Genomic DNA, 24,627 nt, shown 5'->3' with positions numbered 1-24,627 from the left:
CTTTTGACCGCTGGGCTGTAAGTGGGGGTTCCACTGCCCCATCCCCAGTTTAAGGATAGTATCGAGGACCCAGAGGAAGAAAATGTTCAGGGCAAGGGAGGGTGAAAGGAGGGGAGCTTCCATGTCCCCCTGGGCACACTGCCCTTTGGGGACCTGCCTGTGTTGAGCCATCCGGAAGCTCTTTGAACCGCTTTTGGGTTCAAAGAGACTTCGTAGCACAGGCATGGTTGAAGCATGGGCGGCCTTTAGAAAGGTGATTGGACAAAAGAGGTGTGGTCTAATGCTAATAACCCTGGGGGGACCCCACAAGGCCCATCCAGAGTCCTCAGCATTCCTTCCTCAAGGGTGTGGGCAGGACGGGAGAAGCGTCCTGAGACCTGCCTGGGCTGGGATTTGAGCCGGGAGCTGTGCATGAAAACCAAGATGAATATAGCACGACAGCACTTGGGCCACCCGCTACCCTCCTTTCCAGTTGTCTTGCCAGCACTGCTTGCTGTCTGTCCTCTGGATGCGTGGCAACCTGCTGCCCACTGGCCTCTGTCAGTTCCCCTTGCCAGGGATTGTTCCCAGTGCCGCCCAGGTTCAGTGCTGTAAGCCTCACCTTCCAGGACAAAGCCTGCACTCAGCTGCCCTCCACGTCCCGCTTCACCTCCTGCTTCTCCCTCAGGCAGCTGCTGCTTATGTAAAATTTAATTAAAAATATGTTTATTCATTCATTTATAAACAAGGCAGAGAGTGACAGAGAGGGCGAGACAGAGATCCTCCATCTGTGATTCATTCCCCAAATGGCCACAACAGCCAAGTCTGGGCCAGGCTGATACCAGGAGCCCCAAACTCCATCCTGGACTCCCATATGGACAGATGGGCCCAAGGACATAGGCCATCTTCTGCTGCCTTCCCAGGCATATTAATGGGAAGATTGGAAGTGAAGCAGCCAGGACTTGAACTGTCACTCTGACAGGGATGCCGGCGTCACAGGCTGCAGCTTAACCCACTGCACCACAATGCCAGTCCCTCAGGCTTTTTTGATTACAGCTGCCCCAAGTCCCCACCAGGTTCCAGGCCTGGCCCTGTTGAGCATTGCCCCACCTGCTGGCTCCCACCGCACCATCTCCTGGCGTGCTGTCTTCCCATCTCCCCACCTGTGCTGGTCTGCTCCTCCTCGTGCTCCACGTCCTGGATCACCTCGCTGCTACTTAATGGCATGCCTCTGTTGTGGCAGGGCAGGAGCTGTGGTTGTTTCTCAGTGCCTGTCCCCAGTGAGAGTATGCTCCTTGTTCACATGTGTCCCAAGAGAAGGAATCTTCTTGGAGGGGGCAGGTGACAAACATGTGAAAGAGGTAAGATCCTCAGTGAGGGGCTCACGTGGTGGCCGCCTCCCTGAGGGAGGAGTCAGGACAGTGCAGGCAGAGATGGGGCTGTGCGAGGCACCAGAGGCCCCTGAGCTCCCACACTGTTTCCGGGACATGGTAGACTTTGGTGAGCTGTGCATGTCTGATGGCTTTTTCTGGGGTGGGTAGTATGAGGCAATTACATTCTTTAACATCTTCTATAAGTCATTGAGAGGTTTTGTTTTCCATGGCTTTTTCAGATACTGTGCTGGTACTTGGTCTGCTCAGTTTTGAGCTGTTGAAGGCAAAAGAGCATTAGTCGTTTCCAGTTTATGTGGAAACTAGCGGTGTTAATTACTGCTCTTTGAGGCTAGACTCAAGTGGTTATTTTGTTTGAGGGGAGAACCAATACAGATTACAGGGTGTTAACTTAAGTACATCCCCGCCTATGCAATGTCCTCCTTGGCTTGAATTTGTAACGTTGTAATTTCTCCCCTTCTGCACTGTAGTGACATGTCCATCCATGATGTGTCTGTGAGTACGGCTGAGGCGCAGGCCATCGTGGATGAAGCCCTAGGGCTGCGGAAGAAGAGGCAGGCGCTGATCGTGCGGGAGAAGGAGCCAGACCTGAAGCTGGTGCAGCCCATCCCCTTCTTCACGTAGGTCGTCCAGCATCCCTGGGAGTGGCGCACTGGCTGCTGGACCCTGATGTGGGCCACTGCCCTGCACAGTGTGGAGAGACCCTGAGGCCTGACCCTTGGTCTAGTGGTGTGGGCAGGGGCCAGGCACAGGATAGCCAGAGGTGCCCACCTGCTGGTTGACTTCTGGGAAGCAGGTCAGCTCGCTCTAGAGTGAGCCAATCTGAGTCCCTCTATACTGTCATCATTGTAGACTCCAGCCACCTGCCACCTTGCTGAAAGACCTCCGTATTCTGCCCTACTCAGAGGAGAAAAGGAAGCTGGCATTTGCCAGGAGGAACCCAGGCTCAGAGCAGTGAGGCAGGGAGGCTGGAGCTAGGCCCAGGGCTGGCTTCCCTGGCCCTTACTTTCGTGTTCCCCCTCCAGGGCGGTGCAAGGTGCCCACAGCATGAGCCTCAGTGGAATCCTTGCCCTCCAGGTCAAGCAAGCTGGTGTTAGTGGGTGGTCCGCTGGGGTGGGTGTGGTTTAATACCCTAGTGAGATCTAGTGTTCAATTTCTGTTTTAAAGTTTCTGACATTAAGTCGTCATCTCTTTTTTTTTTTTTTTTTAAGATTTATTTTTATTTATTTGAAAGAGTTACAGAGAGAGGTAGAGACACAGAGAGAGATCTTCCATCTGCTGATTCACTCCCTAAATGGTCGCAACGGCTGGAGCCAAGCTGATCCAAAGTCAGGAGTCAGGAGCTTCGTCAAGGTCTCCCGCCCGGGTGCAGGGACCCAAGGACTTGGGCCATCTTCTGCTGCTAACCCAGATCATAGCAGAGAGCTGGATAAGAAGAGGGGCAAGCAGGACTCAAACTGGCTCCCATATGGGATGTAGGTGCTTCAGGCCAGGGCTTTAACCTGCTGTGCCACAGCACCGGCCTCTCTGACATTATGTCTTGAATCTTTAAATTTGCCTTGCCTTTGTGTCAGTGTGCCATTCCCTGCCTCCCTGCCCCTCACTCAGAGGCACTGTCACAGTAGTCTGGAGTTCCTGTCACAGGGCAGGCAGACGTGGGTCCAGCCCTTGGGGACGTTACATGCAGCTCCCTAAAAAGGGGGAGGCCAGCATGCTCCTCTTGTGGGGTCATCGTGATAAGAGAACAGAACCTGTGGGCTGTGCGCAGATCCAGCGTAGCACCTGCTCAGGGAGGGCCGGCTCTGGCTGCTGCTGTTACAAGGAGTTGTGGCTTTCAGCAAGTGCAGTTTCTCAGGAATGTTTTCATGCCCAAGCACAGGAAGCCAGGGCTGCTCTGGGACTCTTGTCAGGGCCCTTCCCCTTGTTTCATTAGCTTGTCAGGGTCCTCCTCCCATCTGAGAGTGGGCTTCCCAAACACAGAGTTGGGGGCTTCTGAAAGGGTCCTAGGATGCCTCCCTGTTGCAGTGAAAAGGAAAAGGCCTTAGGACCCTGGAAGGGCTCGTGGGATGTGACTGGAGGGGAAGGAGCTGTGAACCGGCACCACGGCCACCCGTGTGCAGCTGAGGGCCAAGTGGACATAGAGATAGGCTCGGTGTGTCAGCCTGGCATTGGCTTGTTAAGTGGTGGCTAACGATGCCACGGGTGTCAGGGCTTCCTCCTTGTGAGGAAGGAGCTTGGAGAGCCAGACTATGGTTTTCTTTCCTGCCTGGTTGTATCTGAAGGTACCTTAGGCTGAGAGATTTCAGGGGCTTCTGCTGGAGTGAGGGGTGGGAGAGTGCCAGGCCTACACTCGGTTCCAGCTCAGGGTGCCCCACCTTAGCTGTGTTAGACTCAAGATTTTGTCAGTTTCAGCAGGGACCACACCTCGACTCCACCTGCTAGCCCTAGGGATGTGGCCGCTCTGGGAGCACCTCGGCTGCCTCTCCGCAGGTTGGTCAGCCTTGTGCCACGGCTGCCCCAGTGAGGTTGCTGACTGTGCCGTGGCCCTGTCCTTGCAGCTGGAAGTGCCTCGGAGAGAGCTTGCTGGCCATGTACAACCACCTCACCACCTGTGAGCCCCTGCGGCCCAGCCTCGGCAAGAGGATCGACCTGTCTGACTACCAGGACCCCAGCCAGCCGCTGGCATCTTCCATGGTGATGACGCCCGTCAGTGTGATCCAGCCCAGTCCCGTCAGTACCAACCCCACGGTGGCTGTGGCTGAGCCTGTGCTCTCCTACGCCTCCGTGGCCACAGCCAGCTTCCCACTGCACAGTCCTGGCCTGCTGGAGACAGGCACCCCTGTGGGTAAGAGGCCATGCTTGCATGTCATGGCTCGAGTACAGCGGGAGCCCGGCCCCACGGGGAGCCTCCAGCCTGCTCACGGCCACCTCAGCCCTGGGAGGGCCTGGGGCTCAGGCTTGCAGCTCTTGCTCTGGACAGTGCCCCAGGCCATAGAGGCAGTGAGAGTGGCAGAGTCCCTGTTCTCTTGCTAGCCATTGTTTCTAGGTTCTTAGACTTTTGAAAATGGTTAGTCAAGCTACCACTATAGTGGTATATTTTTATACTACTTCTACTTAGTTTTTGTTATCACTAGAGTTATTAAAAAAAACTGACAGAGGTCCAGTTCCTAAGCCTTTTTTTTCCTTTTGTTTTTAAAGATTTATCTATTTATTTGAAATGCAAAATCACAGGTTGAGAGAGAGGGAGCTTCTCCATCTGCTGGTCCACTCCCCAAACAGCTACTGTGGCAGGGGCTGTTCCAGCCAAAGTCAGGAACCTGGAACTCCATCCAGGCCTCCAATGTAGATGATAGAGTCCCATGCACGTGGGCCATTAGCTGGGGGCTGGATCGGAAGCTGAGCAGCCGGGACAAACAAAATGTTGGCTTTGTAAGTGGCAGCTTAACCTACTGCACCACAATGCCAGTCTCCAAACCTTTTCTTAATTTCTGTTGCTGAATAAAAGCATATCTGGACGTTAAAGAAGTTGGTGCGTGGACACGCACATGGTTGTTGCTGACTTCTTTGCCTAATCATACATGACATCCTTCTGCTCTCCATGAGATTCAAGCTGAGTTCTCTTGCCCTTATCCTGTCACCGGGGCTCGGAAGTCCTGGGCAGGGTCAGTGTCTCCTGCTCCGTCCATGCCAGGTCCAGCGACAGGCCACACAGCTCTTTTCCTCTGAGACCATGGCATTCTGTGGCTGTGAAAAGGAATCCTGAGACCTGGCTTGTGAGTCTTGTGACTTCAAGAAGGGGATGAGAGTTAAAGGGTTTCAAATTAATCTTGTCAGACTCTCCGCTGTTGAAGGAGAGGTGGAAGATGTGAGCGTCAAACAGAAGTGTAATGCCGGCAGAATTGTGAGGGGGGCTGACGGGTCTGTGTGTGCGGTCCCCCCTCCCACTTTGTAAATTTTAATTTGCTTTCTTTGCGAAGGTGATGTCTCTGGGGGAGATAAGTCCAAGAAAGGGGTAAAGCGGAAGAAAATCACAGAAGAGAGTGGAGAGACAGCAAAGCGGAGGTCTGCGCGTGTCCGGAACACCAAGTGTAAAAAAGAAGAGAAAGTAGACTTCCAGGAGCTTCTGGTGAAGTTCTTGCCGTCCAGGTATGCTGCACACCACCAGCCCACTCCACCAATGGCCTTTCTCATCCCATCACCTCCTTGCTTTTCCGGTAATGTCTGTGCGAACGCCTGAAGCCCAGATCCCACTAGATTGGGATCTTGGATTTTTCTCACCTCTAAACTTCTTGAAGACAGAGGCTGTGACTTACTGATCTTGTGGGGGCCAGGCATAGATCGGGGTGCTGGAGGCCACACAGCATGCTCGTGTCTCTGTGCAGCTACAGATGCCCCCTTGTGGTGGGGGTGGGCTGCGCGGTGTCAGGTACAGATGCCTGTGAAAGCCCCACAGAAGGGCATTTCCCACTGCTTTCCTGAGTGTGTGCTCCCTGAAATCCCAAAGGGATTTTCTGCATTCTAAGAAGGCAGAGCAGGAGCTTAGAAAGCATTCCAGGGTTTTCCTGGTTCTTAGGGTCCCACAGAGAAGCCCCCACAGGAGAAGGTGCCAGGCCCCTGGTCCCCACTGTTCCTCACCGAGCTTCTGCCCAGTCCTGCTTCTGGCCCTTGCCTTCTCACCTCCGTCAGAGGCTTCATGGCCTTAGGGTTTGTGAAGCTGAGGGGAGAAAGCAGTTCACTCACTCACTCTGGGCATCGCATTCTGCCTCCTGGCTGTTGGCTGGCACTTCCTCTCCTATCTCCTGTGTCTGGGGTTTTACACCGTTTTAACACCTTCTTGGTCCCTGCAGTGGAGTTTGGGAGGAACCATGGGCTGCCATCAGTGTGCCGTCTTTCTTGGTGTGCCACTGACTGTATTTCAGCGGTGCTCACGGCAGAGTGAAGGAGGAGCGGAAGGTGAGGGTAGCCGGTAAATCTACTGTACGGCGGGAGCCCTGCTTCTCCTGAGCCATTGCCTTTCTTCCTTTCTGTGTGAAGGTGATGTGCAGAGTGCAGGTTCCCTGTCAGCAGCTGATGGATCAGGACCACTGTGTGCCTCAGGTAGCTCTGGTTGCTGACACCGAGAGCTGACCCCGGCCTCCTGTTGGCCCCGCTGTCCTCTGTCTGAGTCTTGTTGCCTAGCCCCCTCAGTGGAAGGACGTGTCCTTTGTTCTTGTCTTCGAGTTCTTCACATTCCTGCCAGTCGTACCGTCTGTTTCTTCAGATCATTAGACGAGAGCAGTGCGACGGCTCGGCTGAGCGTGTGAGTGAGTGTGCAGGGCGAGATGAAGTGCCCTGGGTGTTTGTGCTGCAGGAGGCCTGGGCTGCAGGGAAGCCACAGGGATGCCTCAAGCGGGGTCCTTGGCAGGTGTTTGAAGAATACTGCCTGCAGGGAGAGACCTCCCGAGTCCCAAGACGGCCAGACCCAGAGCTGTAGGAGGAGACACAAAGGGACTGAGCTCAGATGGGCCTGACGTGTGCCCCGACTGCCACCACCCATCCACTTAGTCCTGGCTCCCCAGGCTCGCCTGAGGCCCTTAGAACTCTCGGGCGCCCTCTGACCCATCCCTCAGTGCTGCTTCTTGTCCTGCTTCTTTGCGAGGCCAGCCTGCTCTCCAGCGCAGGGCCCTGTGACCCTCAGTTGTTTTTTTTTTTTTTAAATAAATGTTTAAGAGTTCTTTCTTTCTTTCATTCTTTCATTCGTTCTTTCTCTTCTCTCTTCTCTCTTCTCTTCTCTTCTTTCTCTATTTGAAAGGCACAGTTACACAGAGAGAGGAGAGGCAGAGAGAGAGAGAGGTCTTCCATCCGATAGTTCACTCTCCAGATGGCCGCAACAGCCAGAGCTGCACCACTCTGAAGCTAGGAGCCAGGAGCTTCTTCCAGGTCTCCCACGCGAGTGCAGGGGCCCAAGCACTTGGACCATCTTCCACTGCTTTCCCAGGACATAGCAGAGAGCTGGATTGGAAGTGGAGCAGCTGGGACTAGAACCGACGCCCATATGGGATGCCAGCGCTTTAGGCCAGGGCATTAACCTACTGTACCACAGCCCGGCCCCCACCCTCAGTTTTAAGCACTCTGTTGTGGCTGGTGCTTACTTGGGTCATTGGTTTCTGCACACTGCTTATTGTCTGCCTACCACTTAAGAAGGCAGGCTCTGCCCCACTTAGAGCTGTGTTCTGGCACTTCGCTTGGGGCCTGGCACATGGCTGGGGCTCAGTAATCCTTTGTCGCTTAAATGAGTAAGGGCACAGACCAGCTATCAGCCCACAAAGCCCTGGAGAGAGACACTGCCTCCTCAAGACCTGCGTCCCAAACTCTGCCACCCACTGTGGTCATCCTTCCTGGCTCATATTTAGTTCCTTTAATAGCAAGAATTCAGGTATTTGTGTCAATGATATGGTACAGCTTTTGTGATTTAAAAAAAAAAAAAAAAAAGGATTTATTTATCTATGTATTTATCTGAAAGAGAGAGAATTCATCCATCTCTGGTTCACTCCCCAAATGCCCACAACAGCCAGGGCTGAGCCAGGCTGAAGTCTGGATTAGAAACTCTGTGTGGGTCTCCCACATGGGTGGCAGGAACGCAAGTATGTGGGCCGTCCCCTGCTGCCTCCCAGATGCTTTAGTAGGAAGCTGGATCAGAAGCACAGAGCAGCCAGGACATGATCCAGGCACTCTGATATGGGATGTGGCTTCCCGAGCGGCAGCTTAACCTTCTGTGCCACAGCGTCCACCCTTTGGTGATTTTTGATGTATTCCATGCAGGTTAAGAAAGCTGGACCCCGAGGAGGAAGATGATCCCTTTAATAACTACGAAGTCCAATCGGAAGCCAAACTGGAGAGCTTCCCAAGCATGGGGCCTCACAGGCTGTCATTTGACTCTGCCACGTTTATGGAATCTGGTAGGAATCAAGCACTGATCGGTCAGTGGGGGATTCTTCCTCCCACTGTCCTGTAGCTTGCTGACATTTTATTCTGGAAGAATCATTCTAGGATTTTTTTTAAAGTGTGGTCAAGGGGCTGCTTAGGTTTGTCTTGGGCCTGAGCCCTTTGGTCAGCCGGGATGTCTGCTGAAGTGTGCAGGCCCTTCCTTGCTGTGCTCCCTGAGCGCTGTGTGCTGAGGCTTGGCTTTGTCCATTGACTGTCTGTGAGCACAGCCATTCAAAGCGTGTCTCACATGCCAGACAGTGCTCTGTGTCTTACATGCACGATCTCGTTCCGTGCCCATGGCAGCTTGGCAATGGCCCTTTGGATGCCCACCGTGGGCGTGGAGACTCAGAGAGGCCTGTACACAGTGTATCTCCGCAGCCTGACCAGAGCATCACACTGCAATGCCGGTCGGCTCTGATTGCATCTGGCGGTGGAGGGGGGACACAGGTTCTCCTCTCCTGAAGAGTGGGGCTTCCCTTCAGCTCAAGCTGTTTTCCCTCCCCGGGCAGAGAAGCAAGACGTGCACGAGTTCCTGCTGGAGAACCTGACCAACGGGGGCATCCTGGAGCTGATGATGCGCTACCTCAAGGGCATGGGCCACAAGTTCCTGTTGAGGTGGCCGCCGGGCCTGGCGGAGGTGGTGCTCAGCGTCTACCACAGCTGGAGGAGGCACAGCACCAGTTTGCCCAACCCACTGCTGAGGGACTGCAGCAACAAGCACATCAAGGTAGCGGCCTTGCAAGGGCCAGCATTGATCGGGGCGGGGGTGGGCACAGACAGCACCTGCCGTGGGTAGGAGGCTGCTATTGTGCTGAGCATCCTGGCCTTGTCTGCTTGTGGGCCTGGAACCTAGGCTACAGGACGAGGGATGGGGTGGGAGGTCTGAAGCAGGAAGTCCCGGGACCCGGTTTGTTCTCCAAAGATCCCTGATGAGAGTAGAATACTTACCTGGGGGAGATTGGGGTACAGGTGTGGGTGCACAGGGGCCTGGCAGGAGCCAGCCAGTGAGCCAGTGGTGGTGTTGGCAGCAGGAGGAGGGGTTCTGGAGGCAGAGCTGACCGGATGAACTGGGACGTAGGATGTGAGGGCATGGCATCACAGGGAGGAGGGCCCGGGTCGTGAGAGCTGGCCGGGAGCCAGCAGCCGCAAAGGGAGGCGCCCTGCTGTGCTGGCATGGCCAAGTACTGTTACTGAGGACGTGGACGTGCAGAGGCTTAGTAGGGTGCCTAGGGGTGTTGTGGGGGCTGAGCCTTACTCTGTCTGTCTGCTGCACTCTGCAACCTGGGCTCCTCCACTCAGTGCTGCCTGGGGCCCACGGGAACTCAGGGTGCTCCTGTCCCCTCTGCCATTGAGGTGGAGTGCCAAATGCCAGGCAGAGTGTGGGGCGCTCTCGGGTCTTCTTGCCTGAGGAAGTGGAAGTGGAGGAGCTCAGGGTGACAGAGCTTCATGTCCTTAGGGGCACATGAGTCAGCGCTTCAGCCAGCCCCACTGTCTCTGCCCACTGGGGGCAGCAGAGTCATGGCTTCCGTGCTAGGCAAACCAGGTTGATCCTTGCCCGGCAACGCCTGCTGGGCAGATGCCTTCGTATCGCCCTCGCCTCGGCTTCTTCAAGTGCCCTGAGAAGGATGCTTTGAGTCCTGGTCACTTTTAAGGGATGAGAGCTGTAGTGTGGGTGCAGCATCTGGTCGGGCACGTGGCCGAAGACAGGGCTGCCTCTTGGCCAGGACAGTCCCTCGGGACTCTGAAGGCAGGCCTCATGGCTCTCACGGGTCTTGTCCCGACATAGGCTCTTGTGCCTCCGTTTATGTCCTGGTACGTAGCCACAGATTCTCAGGAAATGGGAGGCAGGCAGAAGGAAGAGCTGTGCTTTAGCTCCTTCCCACCCCCACTTGACTTTGGCCCCTTCGTTTCTGTGCCCGGCTCACAGGACATGATGCTGATGTCGCTCTCCTGCATGGAGCTGCAGCTGGACCAGTGGCTGCTGACCAAAGGCAGAAGCTCTGCAGGTAGGAGGCACTCTGTGGGCTATGCCGGCGCTGATTTCTGAACCCGCAGCCACTGAAGCAGGGAGGCCGAGTCCTGGAATTCAGACTGAGATCTGTAGTGGGCATATTTTCCGTGTTGGCGTGTCAGAGTCAGACAAGGTCCAGGGTCCAGAGGGAGCCCCCTGCCTATTTCTGCTGTTACTCAGGATTGAAGGAAGCAGGGTCTCAGGTTCAGAGTGGCCTCTTGATGTTTTATGGGCCCCTAGTCGTTTCCCAGGTGCTGTAGGTCAGTCTGACTTGGACGCTGCTGCCTGGTGGGATGCAGACATACTGCAAGCTGAGTCTGGAAAATTGTCCCGCCTCATTTCCCCAGCTCTCGGGCCCTCTGCATCTCTCTGACTGAGCTGAGCTCTCTTAATGCCTGCCCCTCAGGGGCTGAGGATACCCATGGGGACTGAGGGTGGGGACTGAGAGGGTTGAGGGTGCCCTCTGGGGAGCAGAGGGCATTTGGATGCTGCACATGAAGCTGACTAGTAGGCCTGATGGTTTTCAGTGTCTCCTCGGAACTGCCCCGCTGGTGTGATGAATGGCAGATTTGGGCCCGACTTCCCAGGAACCCACTGCCTGGGTGACCTCCTGCAGCTGTCATTTGCCTCGTCTCAGCGCGACCTGTTTGAGGACGGCTGGCTGGAGTTTGTGGTCCGTGTTTACTGGCTGAAGGCTCGCTTTTTGGCACTGCAGGTTGGTTTCGTGGTCAGCTGCTTAGAGAGAGAGCAGAGAACTGGCCGTGCCGAGGACGTGTGTGAGGGTGCCAGTGTGCGTGCCTGGCACCCGCCTGGGCCTGGGCTTAGCACGAGCATGCAGGAGTGGGCATTGTCGGCATGTCAGAGCCCAGTCCGTACAACCCCTCGGCTCAGTCACAGAGCCCTACAAGGGCTGGCCCTGCCCCCCGTAAGTTGCCTTGGGATTGCCTTGGGATCTTAACCTTTTGCTTCTGGTTTCCTAGAGATACAGCAAGTATATGAACAGAGGAGGAGTTTTTAAAAGGCAGCTGACCCCTGTTTTAGGAGAGTTCTAGGAAAGCAGCTCCTTGGAGCCTGGCCTGGAAGGCCAGCATGGGTTGCCCGTTACTCAGCACCGTCCACACGCTAGTACCTGGCGCACTGTGGCAGGGTGAGCCAGACACTGCCAGGGCCCGGCAGCAGCCACTCAGTCAGAAGGAAGCAACACTGTTCAATGTGAAGAACACTGGCTCTGGATTGATGATGGGCCCAGATTCTTTTTTTTTTTTTAAGATTTGTTTATTTATTTGAAAGAGTTACACAGAGAGAGGAGGAGAGGTGCAGAGAGAGAGGTCTTCCATCCTCTAGTTCACTCCCCAATTGGCCGCAACGGCTGGAGCTGCGCTGATCTGAAGCCAGGAGCTTCTTGCGGGTCTCCCACATGGGTGCAGGGACCCAAGGACTTGGACCATCTTCCATTACTTTCCCAGGCCATAGCAGAGATCTAGATCAGAAGTGGAGCAGCCGAGATATGAATCGGCGCCCATATGGGATGCTGGCACTGCAGGCGATGCCTATACCCCCTGTGCCATAGTGCCTGCCCCAGGCCTAGGTTCTAACCCTGCCTCCACCGATGCCTGACATTGCTCAGGCATGCTCATCTGTGACATGGGCTTAATGATACCTCCCCTCACAGAGTTGTTGAGCTCCACCAAGGTACCAGGTCCCCTTTTAGGGGTATGTGAGGGAGCTTCAAAAAATTCATAGAACATGGACTTATAAGATACCATGGGGCAGGCCTTTGGTTGAGACACCACTTGGAATGCCACACCCCATGTCAGTGCCTGAGCAAGTCCTGGCTCCACTTCCAGTCCAGCTTCCTGCTGATACACACCCTAGGAGGCCGGTGATGACTAGTGTTTAGGTCTGTGCCACCCACATGGGAGACCAGGACTGAGGTCAGGACCTCTTGATCTGTCATGTTCTGGACATTCAGACGACATCGCCCTTCCTCCTTCCCTCCCTCTCCAGCACCTACAGTCTGGGGAGACTGGAAATGTAAGGACCCTGGCACAACATGCTTACTTCCCTGCCTTTCCCCCGGCCCGTGACCGTGTTTTCCTTCTGACCAGGGAGACATGGAGCAGGCCCTGGAGAACTATGACATCTGCACAGAGATGCTGCAGAGTGCCACTGCCATGCAGGCGGAGGCAGGTGCCGAGCAAAGGGACATTGTCATCCGGCTGCCCAACCTCCACAACGACTCCGTGGTTTCCCTGGAGGAGGTGAGCGGGAGGTTTTGACATGGTGTTTTCTTGGTCAAAGATTTGTTGTGAATTGGCCCAGTTAGACCAGGCCTGAGCTGTCCCTGAGGAAAAGAGAACTGCCCACTGTCGAGCAGGGTCCCTGGTGACAGGGCACAAAAAGCCCAAAGACTCCCCTCACGGCACACTGCCCTGATAGCTTATTCAAGCTCGTCCGTGGCAGCTCTTGCCAGCAGGATTAGAAGTGGTTGTTACTCGGCTCTCATGGCTGTGACAGCAGTTGGAATGGAACTGAGGGGAATGTCAGCTGCTACAGAGCAGTGCTGGGTCAGCAGCGTGCGGCACGTACAGTAGGCTCCATCCTGTGGCCTACTTCATCGTGCAGCTCTGACCCTGTCACACTTCCCATCTGTGATGTGTCCACGTTGGCTGGAAATGACCTTCAGCTCTCTCAGAGTTGTGTAAGAGCTGTCCTGGTGCAGCGTCCTGCGGCCTGTGTGCTGGGGCTGCGTCAGACCCACGTGAGGAGAGGGTTCCGTGGTCAGTGCTGTGCCAGCCTCTGGCTCAGGCTCACCAAGTCTCTGACACCTGATGCGCCATGGCTCTGAATCTGGCTCACTGAACTGGAACTGTGCAGCTGTTTTGGTGGGTGCCTTCCTGGAACTCCTCTTTCATCTAGGGTGGTTTTTGGGTTCTGATGTGTTTTTGAAGAGTTAAATGCCTTGGCCTTAAAGGAAAAACTCAAAAACACATACATTTGGTGTCAGCACTGATATATTAAGGGGGAATCTCTTTTTAGGGCAGGAGGCTGGAGTCCAATTTTTATTCAGTCCTCTTTGCCTGGGACTGGTAAATGCAGACACTGGCCAGATCCCAGGAGGGTGTGAGGGGTTTGCCTCAGGCTGTGTTTGTGGGCCTTTTTCAGATTGATAAGAACCTGAAGTCGCTGGAGCGGTGCCAGTCCCTGGAGGAGATTCAGCGGCTGTATGAGGCAGGTGACTACAAGGCTGTCGTGCATCTGCTGCGCCCTACGTTGTGCACCAGTGGGTTTGACCGAGCCAAGCACCTGGAGTTTATGACTTCCATTCCTGAGAGGCCAGCCCAGCTGCTGCTGCTGCAGGTGTGTGCTGCCATGTCCCTCAGTGGCCCCCTGCTCCCGTCCTTGCTTGCTCGTTTGTCCTGGGAAGGCTCCGAGGTAGCCCTCAGGAACACAGAGGAGAAAAGATGGAGTCAAAGTCCCAGTCAAATTCATAGGAAGATGGCAGTCAGATGAGATGGTCGCGACTGGGAAGGCTTTAAAGCCTAGGAGAGCCGGTTCTAGGGCTCTGTGAGGCTCAGGGTGAGCCCCACACTCGACTCTGAACTTCTGCATGGCAGAGGAGGAAGGAAGAAGGGTCGGGCCACTGTCCATAGGCCTGTGTTCCGTCATCTCGTTTAACTGCTTCTTAAGTTGACTATTGAGGACACAGAAAAGTGGATGGAATATCTGTGACAACAAAACCCACGTACAGTCATATAGTTGAAGAAAAAGAAGAGCAACATGATTGTTTTTAAATATTTTATTTATTTATTTGAAAGTCAGTGTTACACAGGGAGAGGAGAGGCAGAGAGAGAGACAGACAGACAGAGGGGTTTTCCATCTGCTGGTCCATTCCCCAATTGGCCACAACGGCCGGAGCTGTGCCGATCTGAAGCCAAGAGCCAGGAGCTTCCTCCAGGTCTCCCATGTGGGTGCAGGGGCCCAAGCACTTGGGCCATCTGCTACTGCTTTCCCAGGCCATAGCAGAGAGCTGGATTGGAAGTGGAACAGTGGGGACTTGAACCAGTGGCCATATGGGATGCCAGCATTGCAAGCGGTGGCTTTACCCACTATGCCACCACGCCAGCCCCAACATGATGTTTTTGAAGCTTTGTTCCTCCTGCCTCCCCAATGCCTCCCACCTTCAGGAAGTAGAGCCGTGCAGAGAGGCTGCTAGGGAGCCGGCACTGCTGGGTGCTAGGCTGTCACCCAGCTTCCCCAAGCCTCAGTTCTTGTGTCTAGGATGGGGTGATGGGAGACGCTACCTCGGAGGCCTCTTGTGGGAATTGTGCCAGTTAACATGTTACATGGCGTCATGGCCCTCGTCCTTGGGAGGGTTTGTCTGTGGAAGATAATGAGTGCAGCACACTTAGAGGAGCACACACTGGCCCTGGGTCCCAGTCCCTTAGGGTTCAGACCACTAACCACATTTCTTTCATCTTCCTGGGTCCTCTCCCTGCAATGGCCACAACATCCAGGGCTGGGCCAGGTAGGAGCTTCTTCTGGGTGAGGGGCCCAAGCAGTTCAGGCATCTTCTGCTTTCCCAGATGCATTATCAGGGAGCTGGATCAGAATGGAGTAGCAGAGGCCAGCGCTATGACATAGTAGGTTAAGCCTCTGCCTGCAGTGCTGGCATCCTGTATGGATACCAGTTCAAGACCCAGCTGCTTCACTTCCGACCAGCTCTCTGCTATGGCCTGGGAAAGCAGTAGAAGATGGCCCAAGTCCTTGGGCCCCTGCACCCACATGGGAGACCCAGAAGAAGCTCCTGGCTTCGGATTGGTGCAGCTCTGGCCATTGTGGTCAACTGGGATGGAAGACCTCTGTCTGTCTGTCTGTCTGTCTGTCTCTCTCTGGCTATGCCTATGTCTGTGCCTATGCCTATGCCTCTCTGTAACTCTTTCAAATAAAAAATAAATCTTTTAAAAAAAGAAAAGTGGGCTGGCGCCATGGCTCACTAGGCTAATCCTCTGCCTGTGGCGCCGGCACCTCGGGGTTCTAGTCCCAGTCGGGGCGCTGGATTTTGTCCCGGTTGCTCCTCTTCCAGTCCAGCTCTCTGCTGTGGCCCGGGAAGGCAGTGGAGGATGGCCCAAGTGCTTGGGCCTTGCACCCGCTTGGGAGACCAGGAGGAAGCACCTGGCTCCTGGCTTCAGATCGGCACAGCGCGCCGGCCGTAGCGGCCATTTGCGGGGTGAACCAACGTAAGGAAGACCTTTCTCTCTCTCTCTCTCTCTCACTTTCTCTCACTTTCTAACTCTGCCTGTCAAAAAAAAAAAAAAAAAAAAAAAAAAAGAAAGAAAAGAAAAAAAAAAATAAGAAAAGTGGAGCAGTTAGGACACGAACTGACTGACGTAGGGTGCCAGAGTTGCAGATGGTGGCTGCACAACGCTGCCCAGGCATGAAGCATTTTAGTCATTAACCTTCTTGAGCTGGGAAGTAGTCAGAGGTGCAACTGAGGGCACAAATGGAGCCATCTCAGCCCTGGGCAAAGGGAGGAAAGGGTTGTTCTGGGAAGAAAGGAAGCTCCAGCTCCCGGCAGGGGATGAGGTGGGTCTGCAGGCTGCGTGTGGAGGGACAGCTGAGTGTACCCGGGAGGGCCTCGAGGGGGGAGAGCTCAGCGCTTTCTGCCTTGGTGCTTGAATGTCATCCTGCTCCTGTCCTCACCGGAAGTGCTGGGCGTGGCAGGACGCGCCCGTGGTGGGGAGGAGCTGAGTGGTGAGGGCTGCTCCTGCTTTCTGTGAGGGGGTGAGTTTGCTCAGTGTCCTGTTGAGGAGAATGTTCTTAGTGCTTGGCAGAGCTTTTATATTAGACTTTATTTAAAAGATTTATTTTAAAGTCAGAGTTATAGAGAAGGAGAAGCAGCGGTAGAGAAAGAGAGGGAGATTTTCCATCCACTGGTTCACTCCCCAAATGGCTGCCACAGCCAGAGCTGGGCCAGGCCGAAGCCAGGAGCCAGGAGCTTCTTCCGGGTCTCCCACATGGGTGCAGGGGCCCAAGGACTTGGACCATCTTCCGCTGCTTTCCCAGGCACATTAACAGGGAGCAGGATCAGAAGTGGAGCAGCTGGAACTCAAACCCGTGCCCATTTGGGATGCCGGTGCTGCAGGTAGCGGCTTTACCTGCTACACTACAGCGCCAGCCCCTAGACATTTTCTAATGAAGTCTCGCAGATACTTTTTCCCCAGTGTGTTGTGAGCTGTTAACTTGTGGCTTTTAGTGTTTTGTTTTGTTCGACATACAGAAGTTTTGAATTTTTATGCTGTCAAATCTTTAGATATTTTCAAATGTTTGTGACTTTGTTCATTCCGCCTAGATAGGCTTTCCAAGCCTGGGAAGGTACTCATCCACCCATTCCTCACACATGGCTTAGCAAGGGGGGGTCGCTGGGAGGGAGGCAGACAAGAGACATGCAGCAGAGAGAAATAGCACGTGCTCCTGTTGCTGCTGTTTTAATTTTTATTTACTTGAAAGGCTGAGAGATGCGGCGCCGGCACACCGGGTTCTAGTCCCGGTCGGGGCACCGATCCTGTCCCGGTTGCCCCTCTTCCAGGCCAGCTCTCTGCTGTGGCCAGGGAGTGCAGTGGAGGATGGCCCAAGTGCTTGGGCCCTGCACCCCATGGGAGACCAGGATAAGTACCTGGCTCCTGCCATCGGATCAGCGCAGTGCGCCGGCCGCAGCGCGCTACCGCGGCGGCCATTGGAGGGTGAACCAACGGCAAAAGGAAGACCTTTCTCTCTGTCTCTCTCTCACTGTCCACTCTGCCTGTCAAAAAAAAAAAAAAAAAAAAAAAAAAAGAAAGGCTGAGAGAGAGCTCTTCTGTCGTCTGGTTCACTCACCAAGGGCTGAGCCAGGCTGAAGCCAGGAGCTCTCATGGACACAGAAACACAAGAACTTGAGCCAGCACCTGCTGCCTCCCAGGCACATCATCAAGAAACTGGACCAGAAGCAGAGAAGCTGGGGCTCGAACCTGAACCCAGGCGCTCTGATATGGGAAGTGCATCCCACGCAGTGTTTTAACCACAGCTCCAAATGCTTGCACGGTGTTTGTGGTTCATGTTTGGATTTCACTTGGCGTCATCTAGCTTCTCTTGAGCAGGGGGAGGGGATTGGGAGCCTCCGCCGCGGGTGTGTGAGGGCTCTCCTAGCCGAGGCAAGCCGTCTCGCACGCTCTTCACTGTGGCCGGGTCGTTTTCTTCCTCCCTGTGGAGTAGACTCTTTGTCCTTATGTTTCTGGTTGCCGTTTTGAGCGGGGGCATTTTGTTAGTCACCGTATTTGCTAACTGCATTGCCGTGTTATAGGAACCTCGTTGATTGGTGTGTGTTTATTTTGACGCTGGCTGCTTCGCTGAATTCTCGTTGTTTCTGATCGTTTTCCTGTTTTGTTTTGTTTGGAGTGGATGATTACGTGGCCTGCAGGCAGTGGTAATTTGGTCTCCTCGGGTGTTGGCAGTTATTCTGCTTTTTAGCTCTTTCTGGCCCTGAGTGCCGGGGATTGTGTCAGGTCAGAGAACTGCTGGTGGATCCTTGTCTTGCCCTAACGTTCACTATGCCTCACTGCAGGTTTAATGCCAATAGTCTTTATATCCCGCTAGAAAATGACCCTGTACCCCTGGTGTGTTTGGCACCTTGAGGGGTAACCCTGGGCTTTGGAACCCAGCTCTGCATCCCACAGGCCACTGCCCTCCTGCTGACAGGCGCTGGCTTTCCCTACAGAAGGGCACCTTTCCTGGCAGCTAAGGCTTACACATGGTGGGCAGCCTTCGGGCTGTCACGCAGCTGGGGCGCATTCCAAGGGCAATTGGAGAGGTTTCTGCCCCCAGCCCGTCAGTGTCACCTCAGAATGGCAGCCATGCAGGAGTCACTGCTGGGCCTGGGCTGTGGGGAGGTCAGAGCCCAGTGGGGCGCCAGGCAGGAGCTGCTGCCTGCTGCTCCGTGAGCAGCCCGCTGGCTCTGTGAACCTGCAGACAGGCTGATTGCCTGTGACCGCACATGGTGACGAGAGAGGCTGAGATCCCACTGTCTAGATGGGCTGTATCTTGGGCTGCATGAAAAGCAGTGGCTTCCAGAAAGGACGTTTTAAAATAGAAGTCGCAGCTCAGCGTGGGAGCTCATCTGTGCTGGGCACTGTGCTGGTGCGCGGTGCATATCTGCTCATTGACTGCTCTCAGTACCCTGGAGAGGGCGCCTCAGAGGGTACAGTAGCTCTGAAGGAACCAGCACCATGACCACACTGGGCACGGGGCCTCACAGGACAGTGACTTCAGCATTGCAGGGCCTGGGCTCATACTTCTTCCTCTGACAGCTCCTGGCAGCCTGCCCCTCCCTTTCTGAGCCCCCTCCAGAGCCCTGGCTTGGTGGCTCAGGAGTTAGGGGACAAAGATATTGGTGTCCCTCAGTCTTGTCTTGGCCACCTGCCAGCTTGGCAACCTAGTTGCCAGAGTCCCAGCTTCATAGATGGGGAAGGTGAGACATCTTTTTTTTTTTTTTTTAAAGATCTATTTATTTATTGAAAATCAGGGTTAGAGGCCGGCGCCGCGGCTCACTAGGCTAATCCTCCGCCTTGCGGCGCCGGCACACCGGGTTCTAGTCCCGGTCAGGGCACCGATCCTGTCCCGGTTGCCCCTCTTCCAGGCCAGCTCTCTGCTGTGGCCCGAGAGTGCAGTGGAGGATGGCCCAAGTCCTTGGGCCCTGCACCCCATGGGAGACCAGGATAAGCACCTGGCTTCTGCCATCGGATCAGCGCGGTGTGCCGGCCGCAGCGCGCTGGCTGTGGCAGCCATTGGAGGGTGAACCAACGGCGAAAAGGAAGACCTTTCTCTCTCTCTCTCTCTCACTGTCCACTCTGCCTGTCAAAAATAAAAATAATAATAATAATAATAAAAAAAGAAAAAAAAGAAAATCAGGGTTAGAGAGAAAGAGAGACACAGAGAGAGAACTTTTCCATATCCTGGTTCACTCAGAGAGCCATAACAGCCAGGGCTGGGCCAGGCCAGAGCCACAGCCAGGAGCTTCATCCAAGTCTCCCACGTTGGGTGCAGAGGCCTAAACACTTGGGCCATCATCCGCTGCTTTTCCCAGGCCATTCGTAGGGAGCTGGATCAGAAGTGGAGCAGCTGGGACACTAACTGGCACCTATATAGGATGCTGGCATTACAGGTGATGGCTTTACTTGTGGTGCCACAACGCCGACCCTGAGACACCCTTCTGAAAGTCCTCTTGCTGCGGCGACGCACAGGGCACCAGCCTGCCCCGGGCTATATGTGGCCTCTGCTGTGTGGGGCCATCTCTGTTTTGCACTGGCCCGCACTGCTCTGCCTGCAGCTCTCCCTCCTTCCTCAGGCCTGCGGTCTGGGTTGCATACCTCCCCTTGGCTTCTTCCCGTGCTCAGGACTCCCTGCTCCGGCTCAAGGACCACCAGCAGTGTTTCGAGTGCTCTGACGTGGCTCTCAACGAGGCTGTGCAGCAGATGATGAACTCGAGTGAGACTGCAGCCAAGGAGGAGTGGGTGGCCACGGTGACCCAGCTGCTCCTGGGCATCGAGCAGACACTCGCGGCCGACAGCAGCGGCAGCATCCTGAGGGACTTGTCCTCTGCCACTGGCCTGGTGCGGCTCACCAACAACCTCATCCAGGTAACTGCTGGCTCCTCGCCCCACCCTGCAGCACCAGGTGCGTCTCTCTTCACTCCAGGAAGGACGCCTTGTTCTCTAACTGGGGCTTTCAGGGTCTGAGGATGTGGCCGGGTGCAGGCTGCTGGGCCAGCGGTGAAGGAGCACTCGCCACTGCTGCTCTGCCGCGTACCCTCCCCGGGGGAGGCCCTGAGCTGCCTGCAGGGAGCTGGAGGCCTGCCCCATCCATGTTCTTCACGGTGCAGCCCTTGTCTCCTCTCTGTCTTTGTCCCACCGTGGCTTAGGCCCCGTCGTCTCTTGCTTCCACTCTAGCAACACTCCCCGCGGTCCTCTCCCTCCCTCTGCCCTGCCATGGCAATACCTCCCCAAGTACGTGTGTGCTCCTTCCCTGCTTAAACCCCTCCCCATGCCCAAGGCGTGCCGTCCCCAGCCTGCCTCTCCCCCATCTTCTGCTTCCTTGGCTGCAGTCATCCCGGGCCTGCACACCTGTCCTCTGTCCCCACCCTGAGCGCAGAGTATACCACAGCCACTCACCTGGAAATGGGCTCTCCTGTCTGCCCCCTTGCTCTGTGACCCTTGGCAGCTGCAGCTGCTCCCGTCTCGGCAGCCCTGCTCAGCTGTCTGCACTCGTGTCCCTTGTCTGTGGCTTTCTTTCCCCGAGCTGTCAGCAACCCTGTGCCCGTTCCCAGGGCCTGAACACCCAGGAGGTGCTGAGGGCATCAGTAGCTGCATGTGGCATAGGGGAAGTCAGGGCGACCCTGTCATTGGACACTGTGGGCCTGTCCAGTGAAAGGCTGGGGTGCCGCTAGGCCAGTGTTCCCACCTCAGAGCAGGGTTGGCGGGCGGCAGTCCCAGCCCCTTGCAGTCTGCCCTGAGGTATTACCCTGGGGAGGCAGAGGGCAGAGCTGGCCCTAAAGTGACAGCCCTGGTGCCCCTGGCCCACTAGGTCATTGACTGCAGCATGGCTGTGCAAGAGGAGCCCAAGGAGCCTCACGTCTCCTCGGTGCTGCCCTGGATCATCCTGCACCGAATCATCTGGCAGGAGGAAGACGCCTTCCGCTCCCTGTGTCACCAGCAGCAGCTTCAGAACCCGGCAGAGGAAGGTGTGCACTCAGCGGGTTTGGGGGAGGGGAGGGCCTGACTCAAGTATCCTTTCGCCTGGCTTCTGCAGGACCCTGTGGTCTTCCCCAGGTGCTGTGAGGGGACTTGGGGTCCAAGGAGACAGGGTTTTGCTTGGAGCTTGGACAGAGGCAGAGCAGCCTTTTCCACCGTCAGTGCTCCCTGTACAGCACGAGGGAGGCAGGGCGCGTGGATTGTTGCATGTCTGTGCAGGTGGCAGCACAGGGAGTGACAGCAGAGTGACTGCTTGGGGGCCCGGCGCTGCTCGCTCCTTCAGTCCCCATGGCAGCTCCAGGGACAGGGAGCCCAGGGCAGTGTGGCGGGAGCACAGGTTCCACGTCCCAGCCTGTGTGACCTGGGGCAAATCGTATAACTCCAACCTCTGTTTCCCCATGTCCATCCCGAGACTAGTGGTACCACCCCCAGGACAAAGTGAAATAGTAAAGCCATTGAGTGACCATGGCGTCAGAACCTGGCACGTGGTGGGTGCCGAAGGAAGAGTGCGCGTTAGGAATTGAGAAGCTGGGGAGGGTGCCCAGGACGTTTCATGGAGGCGGTGCTCGAGCTTATGGTCGGGACTGGGGAAGCTACACCACAGTAACAGCCCCATGGCGCCTACCCATTGGATCCTTGCTTTTGATGGCTGTCTTTGATTGATTGATTGATTGATTGATTTGAAGGGCAAAGTTAGAAAGAGGCAAAGGCAGAGAGACAGAGATTTTCCATCTGTTGATTCACCCCCCAATTGGCCGCAACGGCTGGAGCTGTGCCAGTCCAAAGCCAGGAGCCAGGAGCTTCTTCCGGGTCTCCCACACAGGTGCAGGGGCACAAGCACTTGGGCCATCTTCTATTGCTTTCCCAGGCCATAGCAAAGAGCCAGATTGGAAGTGAATCAGCCGGGACTTGAACCGGCACCCACAAAGGGGTGCTAGCATTGCAGGAGGTGGCTTTACCTGCTACATCACAACACCAGCCCTGAATAAACTTATTTTTAAGCTAGCTGAGTAAATCCATGGATCTGTATATTATGAAGGTACTTCAATAAGTTCATAGAAAATGCATTATTGTGGAAAAAAAAAAAACCAGCATCAATTTCAAAACTGTTTCATACCAAAGAAAACTTATCTTCCAATTCCAGTTTTCCACAACTTGAAGCACAGCAGATATTGTCACAACTATTTAAAAAGCAGATGTGTAGGGGCTGGTGCTGTGGGCCATACTGAAACCAGGAGCCAGGAGCTTCTTCTGAGTCTCCCCAGTGGGTGCAGGGGCCCAAGCACTTGGGCTGTCTTCCGCTGCTTTCCCAGGCCATTAGCAGGGAACAGCCAGGATTCAAACCGGCACGCATATAGGATGCTGGCGCTGCAGAGGTTTAACCTGCTACACCATATCACCAGCCTCTACTGTTTTTCTTATAAAAACAATACACGAAGATTTCTGAATTTAAAAATTCTCCTTTCTCCTGAAGTTAACTATGCAGACAAAAAGTAGTTTTTAAAATAGATTGTGACAAATTGAAACATTGGATGTGTGGTATATGGGAACTCTTTGCCCTACTTCACAGTTTTTGTTTTATAAATTTAAATATATAAATTTCTATTCTACAGATAATAATATATGCAACAAAATTGAGGGAAAAAGTGCTACAAAGCTAATCACTGGTCTTATAGAGAATCATTTGATGCCCTTGAAAATGGAAACTAATTTAAAAAGACCCATAACAATATAGAATGACTTAAACTTCTTAATGACTATATCTAACCTTCTTTTTAAAAAAAAAAAAAAAAAAACAGTGCTCCCCATAGTTCTTTGCTTACACTAGCCAACAGTAAAAAGTACAAAACGGATTTCATGAAAGAAACTTATTTCTACTGCGTGTGATGCATTTTGGTGTTTTCTATTCTGATGTATTAGGTCCTAATTTCAGAATTACTGAGAGTTCATCAAAGAACTATTAGTAATACTTCTAGTGATGAACAAAAATTTAACTGAAAATTTGGTAGTTCTTTTTTTTTTAATTAATTTTTACTCATCTATTTTTTTGAACGGCAGAAACAGATCTCCATCCACTGCTTTACTTCCCAGAGACCTACAGCAGCTAGACTAGGCCAGGCCAAAGCCAGGAGGTTGGTCTCCCACGTGGGTGGCAAGGACCCAGTCACTTGAGACATCACATTAGCAGGAGGGTGGAATCAGGAGCAGAGCTAGGGCTTGAACCCAGGCACTCCGATGTGGGATGGTTATCCCAAGTGGCGTCTTAACAGCGATGCCAATCACCTGCCTCTCAGTAGTTCTTTTTTCCTTGTTTCGCTTTTCTTTCTATACTATTCAGGAATACCTAAATATAACTATTTTTAAGTAAAGCAGTGTGTGGGGGCTGGCACTGTGGTGTAGTGGGTAGAGTCTCCGCCTGCAGTGTTGGCATCCCATTTGGGTGCACATTCAAGTCCCAGCCACTCCACTTCTAATCCAGCTCTCTGCTATGGCCTGGGAAAGCAGTGGAAGATGGCCCAGGTGCTTGGGCCCCCACACCCACATGGGAGACCTGGAGGATGCTTCTGACTTCAGATCAGCCCAGCTCTGGCAGCTGTGGCCATTTGGGGAGTGAACCAGTAGATGACAGACCTCTTTCTCTCTACCTCTGCCTCTGCCTCTCTGGAATTCTGCCTTTCAAATAAAAATAAATAAAATATTTTTAAAAATGTGTGTAGTGTGGATTTCATTGTTATGAATTATTTGCTTCTTTCAAAATGCCTCATGCATAAAAGGTCTTCAAAAACTTCACAGAAAATGCATATTATGGATAAAGTACATGAATTTCAAAAATATTTTATACCAAATAAACGTTTAATTCTATTTTCCATGAATTTTTTGAGATACACAGAAGAATGCTTTGAGTAATGTACACCAGATGTCAGTGTTGGTTATTCGAGGGCTGGCATTTTGATAGGTGAAGCCCTCTTCGTACTTTCTTGTATGGTTTGAAGATTTGATTCATTTTATCAGTATCTATTGCTTTAATAAAGCCAGTGAAATCATTGCTCACTTAGTAAGACAGATAAAAGTGGAAAGAAAAGTCTGTGCCCACCTTGATAAAACAAAAAGACACCTGAAGAAGAGAGGCTGCCAGCCCACCTGCGGGTGTGCCTGCTCCTGTGCTAACTCAGTTTCTGGTCCGCCTTTCCCAGGGATGTCGGAGACACCCATGCTCCCATCTTCCCTCATGCTGCTCAACACGGCCCATGAGTATTTGGGAAGGAGGTCCTGGTGCTGCAACTCGGATGGGGCTCTGCTGAGATTCTACGTGAGTGCTCCCCTCCTCCATGCACACCGGGGGCTGCTGGTGCAGGGCGGGGGCGGGGCCTGGGAGCGGGCGCACAAAGGGGGCAGGGCCATGATGGCAGCCTTGGGCTTGCTTGCCTCTCCACCTGCAGTGGAGCCTACTGTGCTCCTCTGCCTTCCTGCACGTATGTGACTACTGAAACTTGCCGGG

The 24,627-nt window shown here is 54.1% G+C and overlaps 1 protein-coding gene across 4 annotated transcripts in view; it reads left to right on the top strand.

The window, feature by feature from the left end:
- Positions 1-24,627, top strand: part of CABIN1 (calcineurin binding protein 1) — a 135,551-nt gene that overhangs the window by 22,569 nt on the left and 88,355 nt on the right. For all 4 annotated transcript variants that reach the window (XM_062182042.1, XM_062182041.1, XM_062182039.1 and 1 more), the window contains exons 8-19: positions 1,841-1,990; positions 3,929-4,215; positions 5,348-5,516; positions 8,172-8,308; positions 8,846-9,063; positions 10,264-10,342; positions 10,875-11,062; positions 12,456-12,608; positions 13,513-13,707; positions 19,776-20,018; positions 20,962-21,118; positions 24,323-24,438. In XM_062182042.1, the coding sequence (XP_062038026.1) occupies positions 1,841-1,990; positions 3,929-4,215; positions 5,348-5,516; positions 8,172-8,308; positions 8,846-9,063; positions 10,264-10,342; positions 10,875-11,062; positions 12,456-12,608; positions 13,513-13,707; positions 19,776-20,018; positions 20,962-21,118; positions 24,323-24,438 (2,092 nt within the window). The remainder of the gene's footprint in view (positions 1-1,840; positions 1,991-3,928; positions 4,216-5,347; positions 5,517-8,171; positions 8,309-8,845; positions 9,064-10,263; positions 10,343-10,874; positions 11,063-12,455; positions 12,609-13,512; positions 13,708-19,775; positions 20,019-20,961; positions 21,119-24,322; positions 24,439-24,627) is intronic.

The sequence above is a fragment of the Lepus europaeus genome, chromosome 23 (genome assembly GCF_033115175.1).
Source record: "Lepus europaeus isolate LE1 chromosome 23, mLepTim1.pri, whole genome shotgun sequence".
Taxonomy (NCBI): Eukaryota; Metazoa; Chordata; class Mammalia; order Lagomorpha; family Leporidae; genus Lepus; species Lepus europaeus.
Note: the sequence above shows the minus strand (reverse complement) of the source record. Positions and strands in the feature narration are given on the sequence as shown.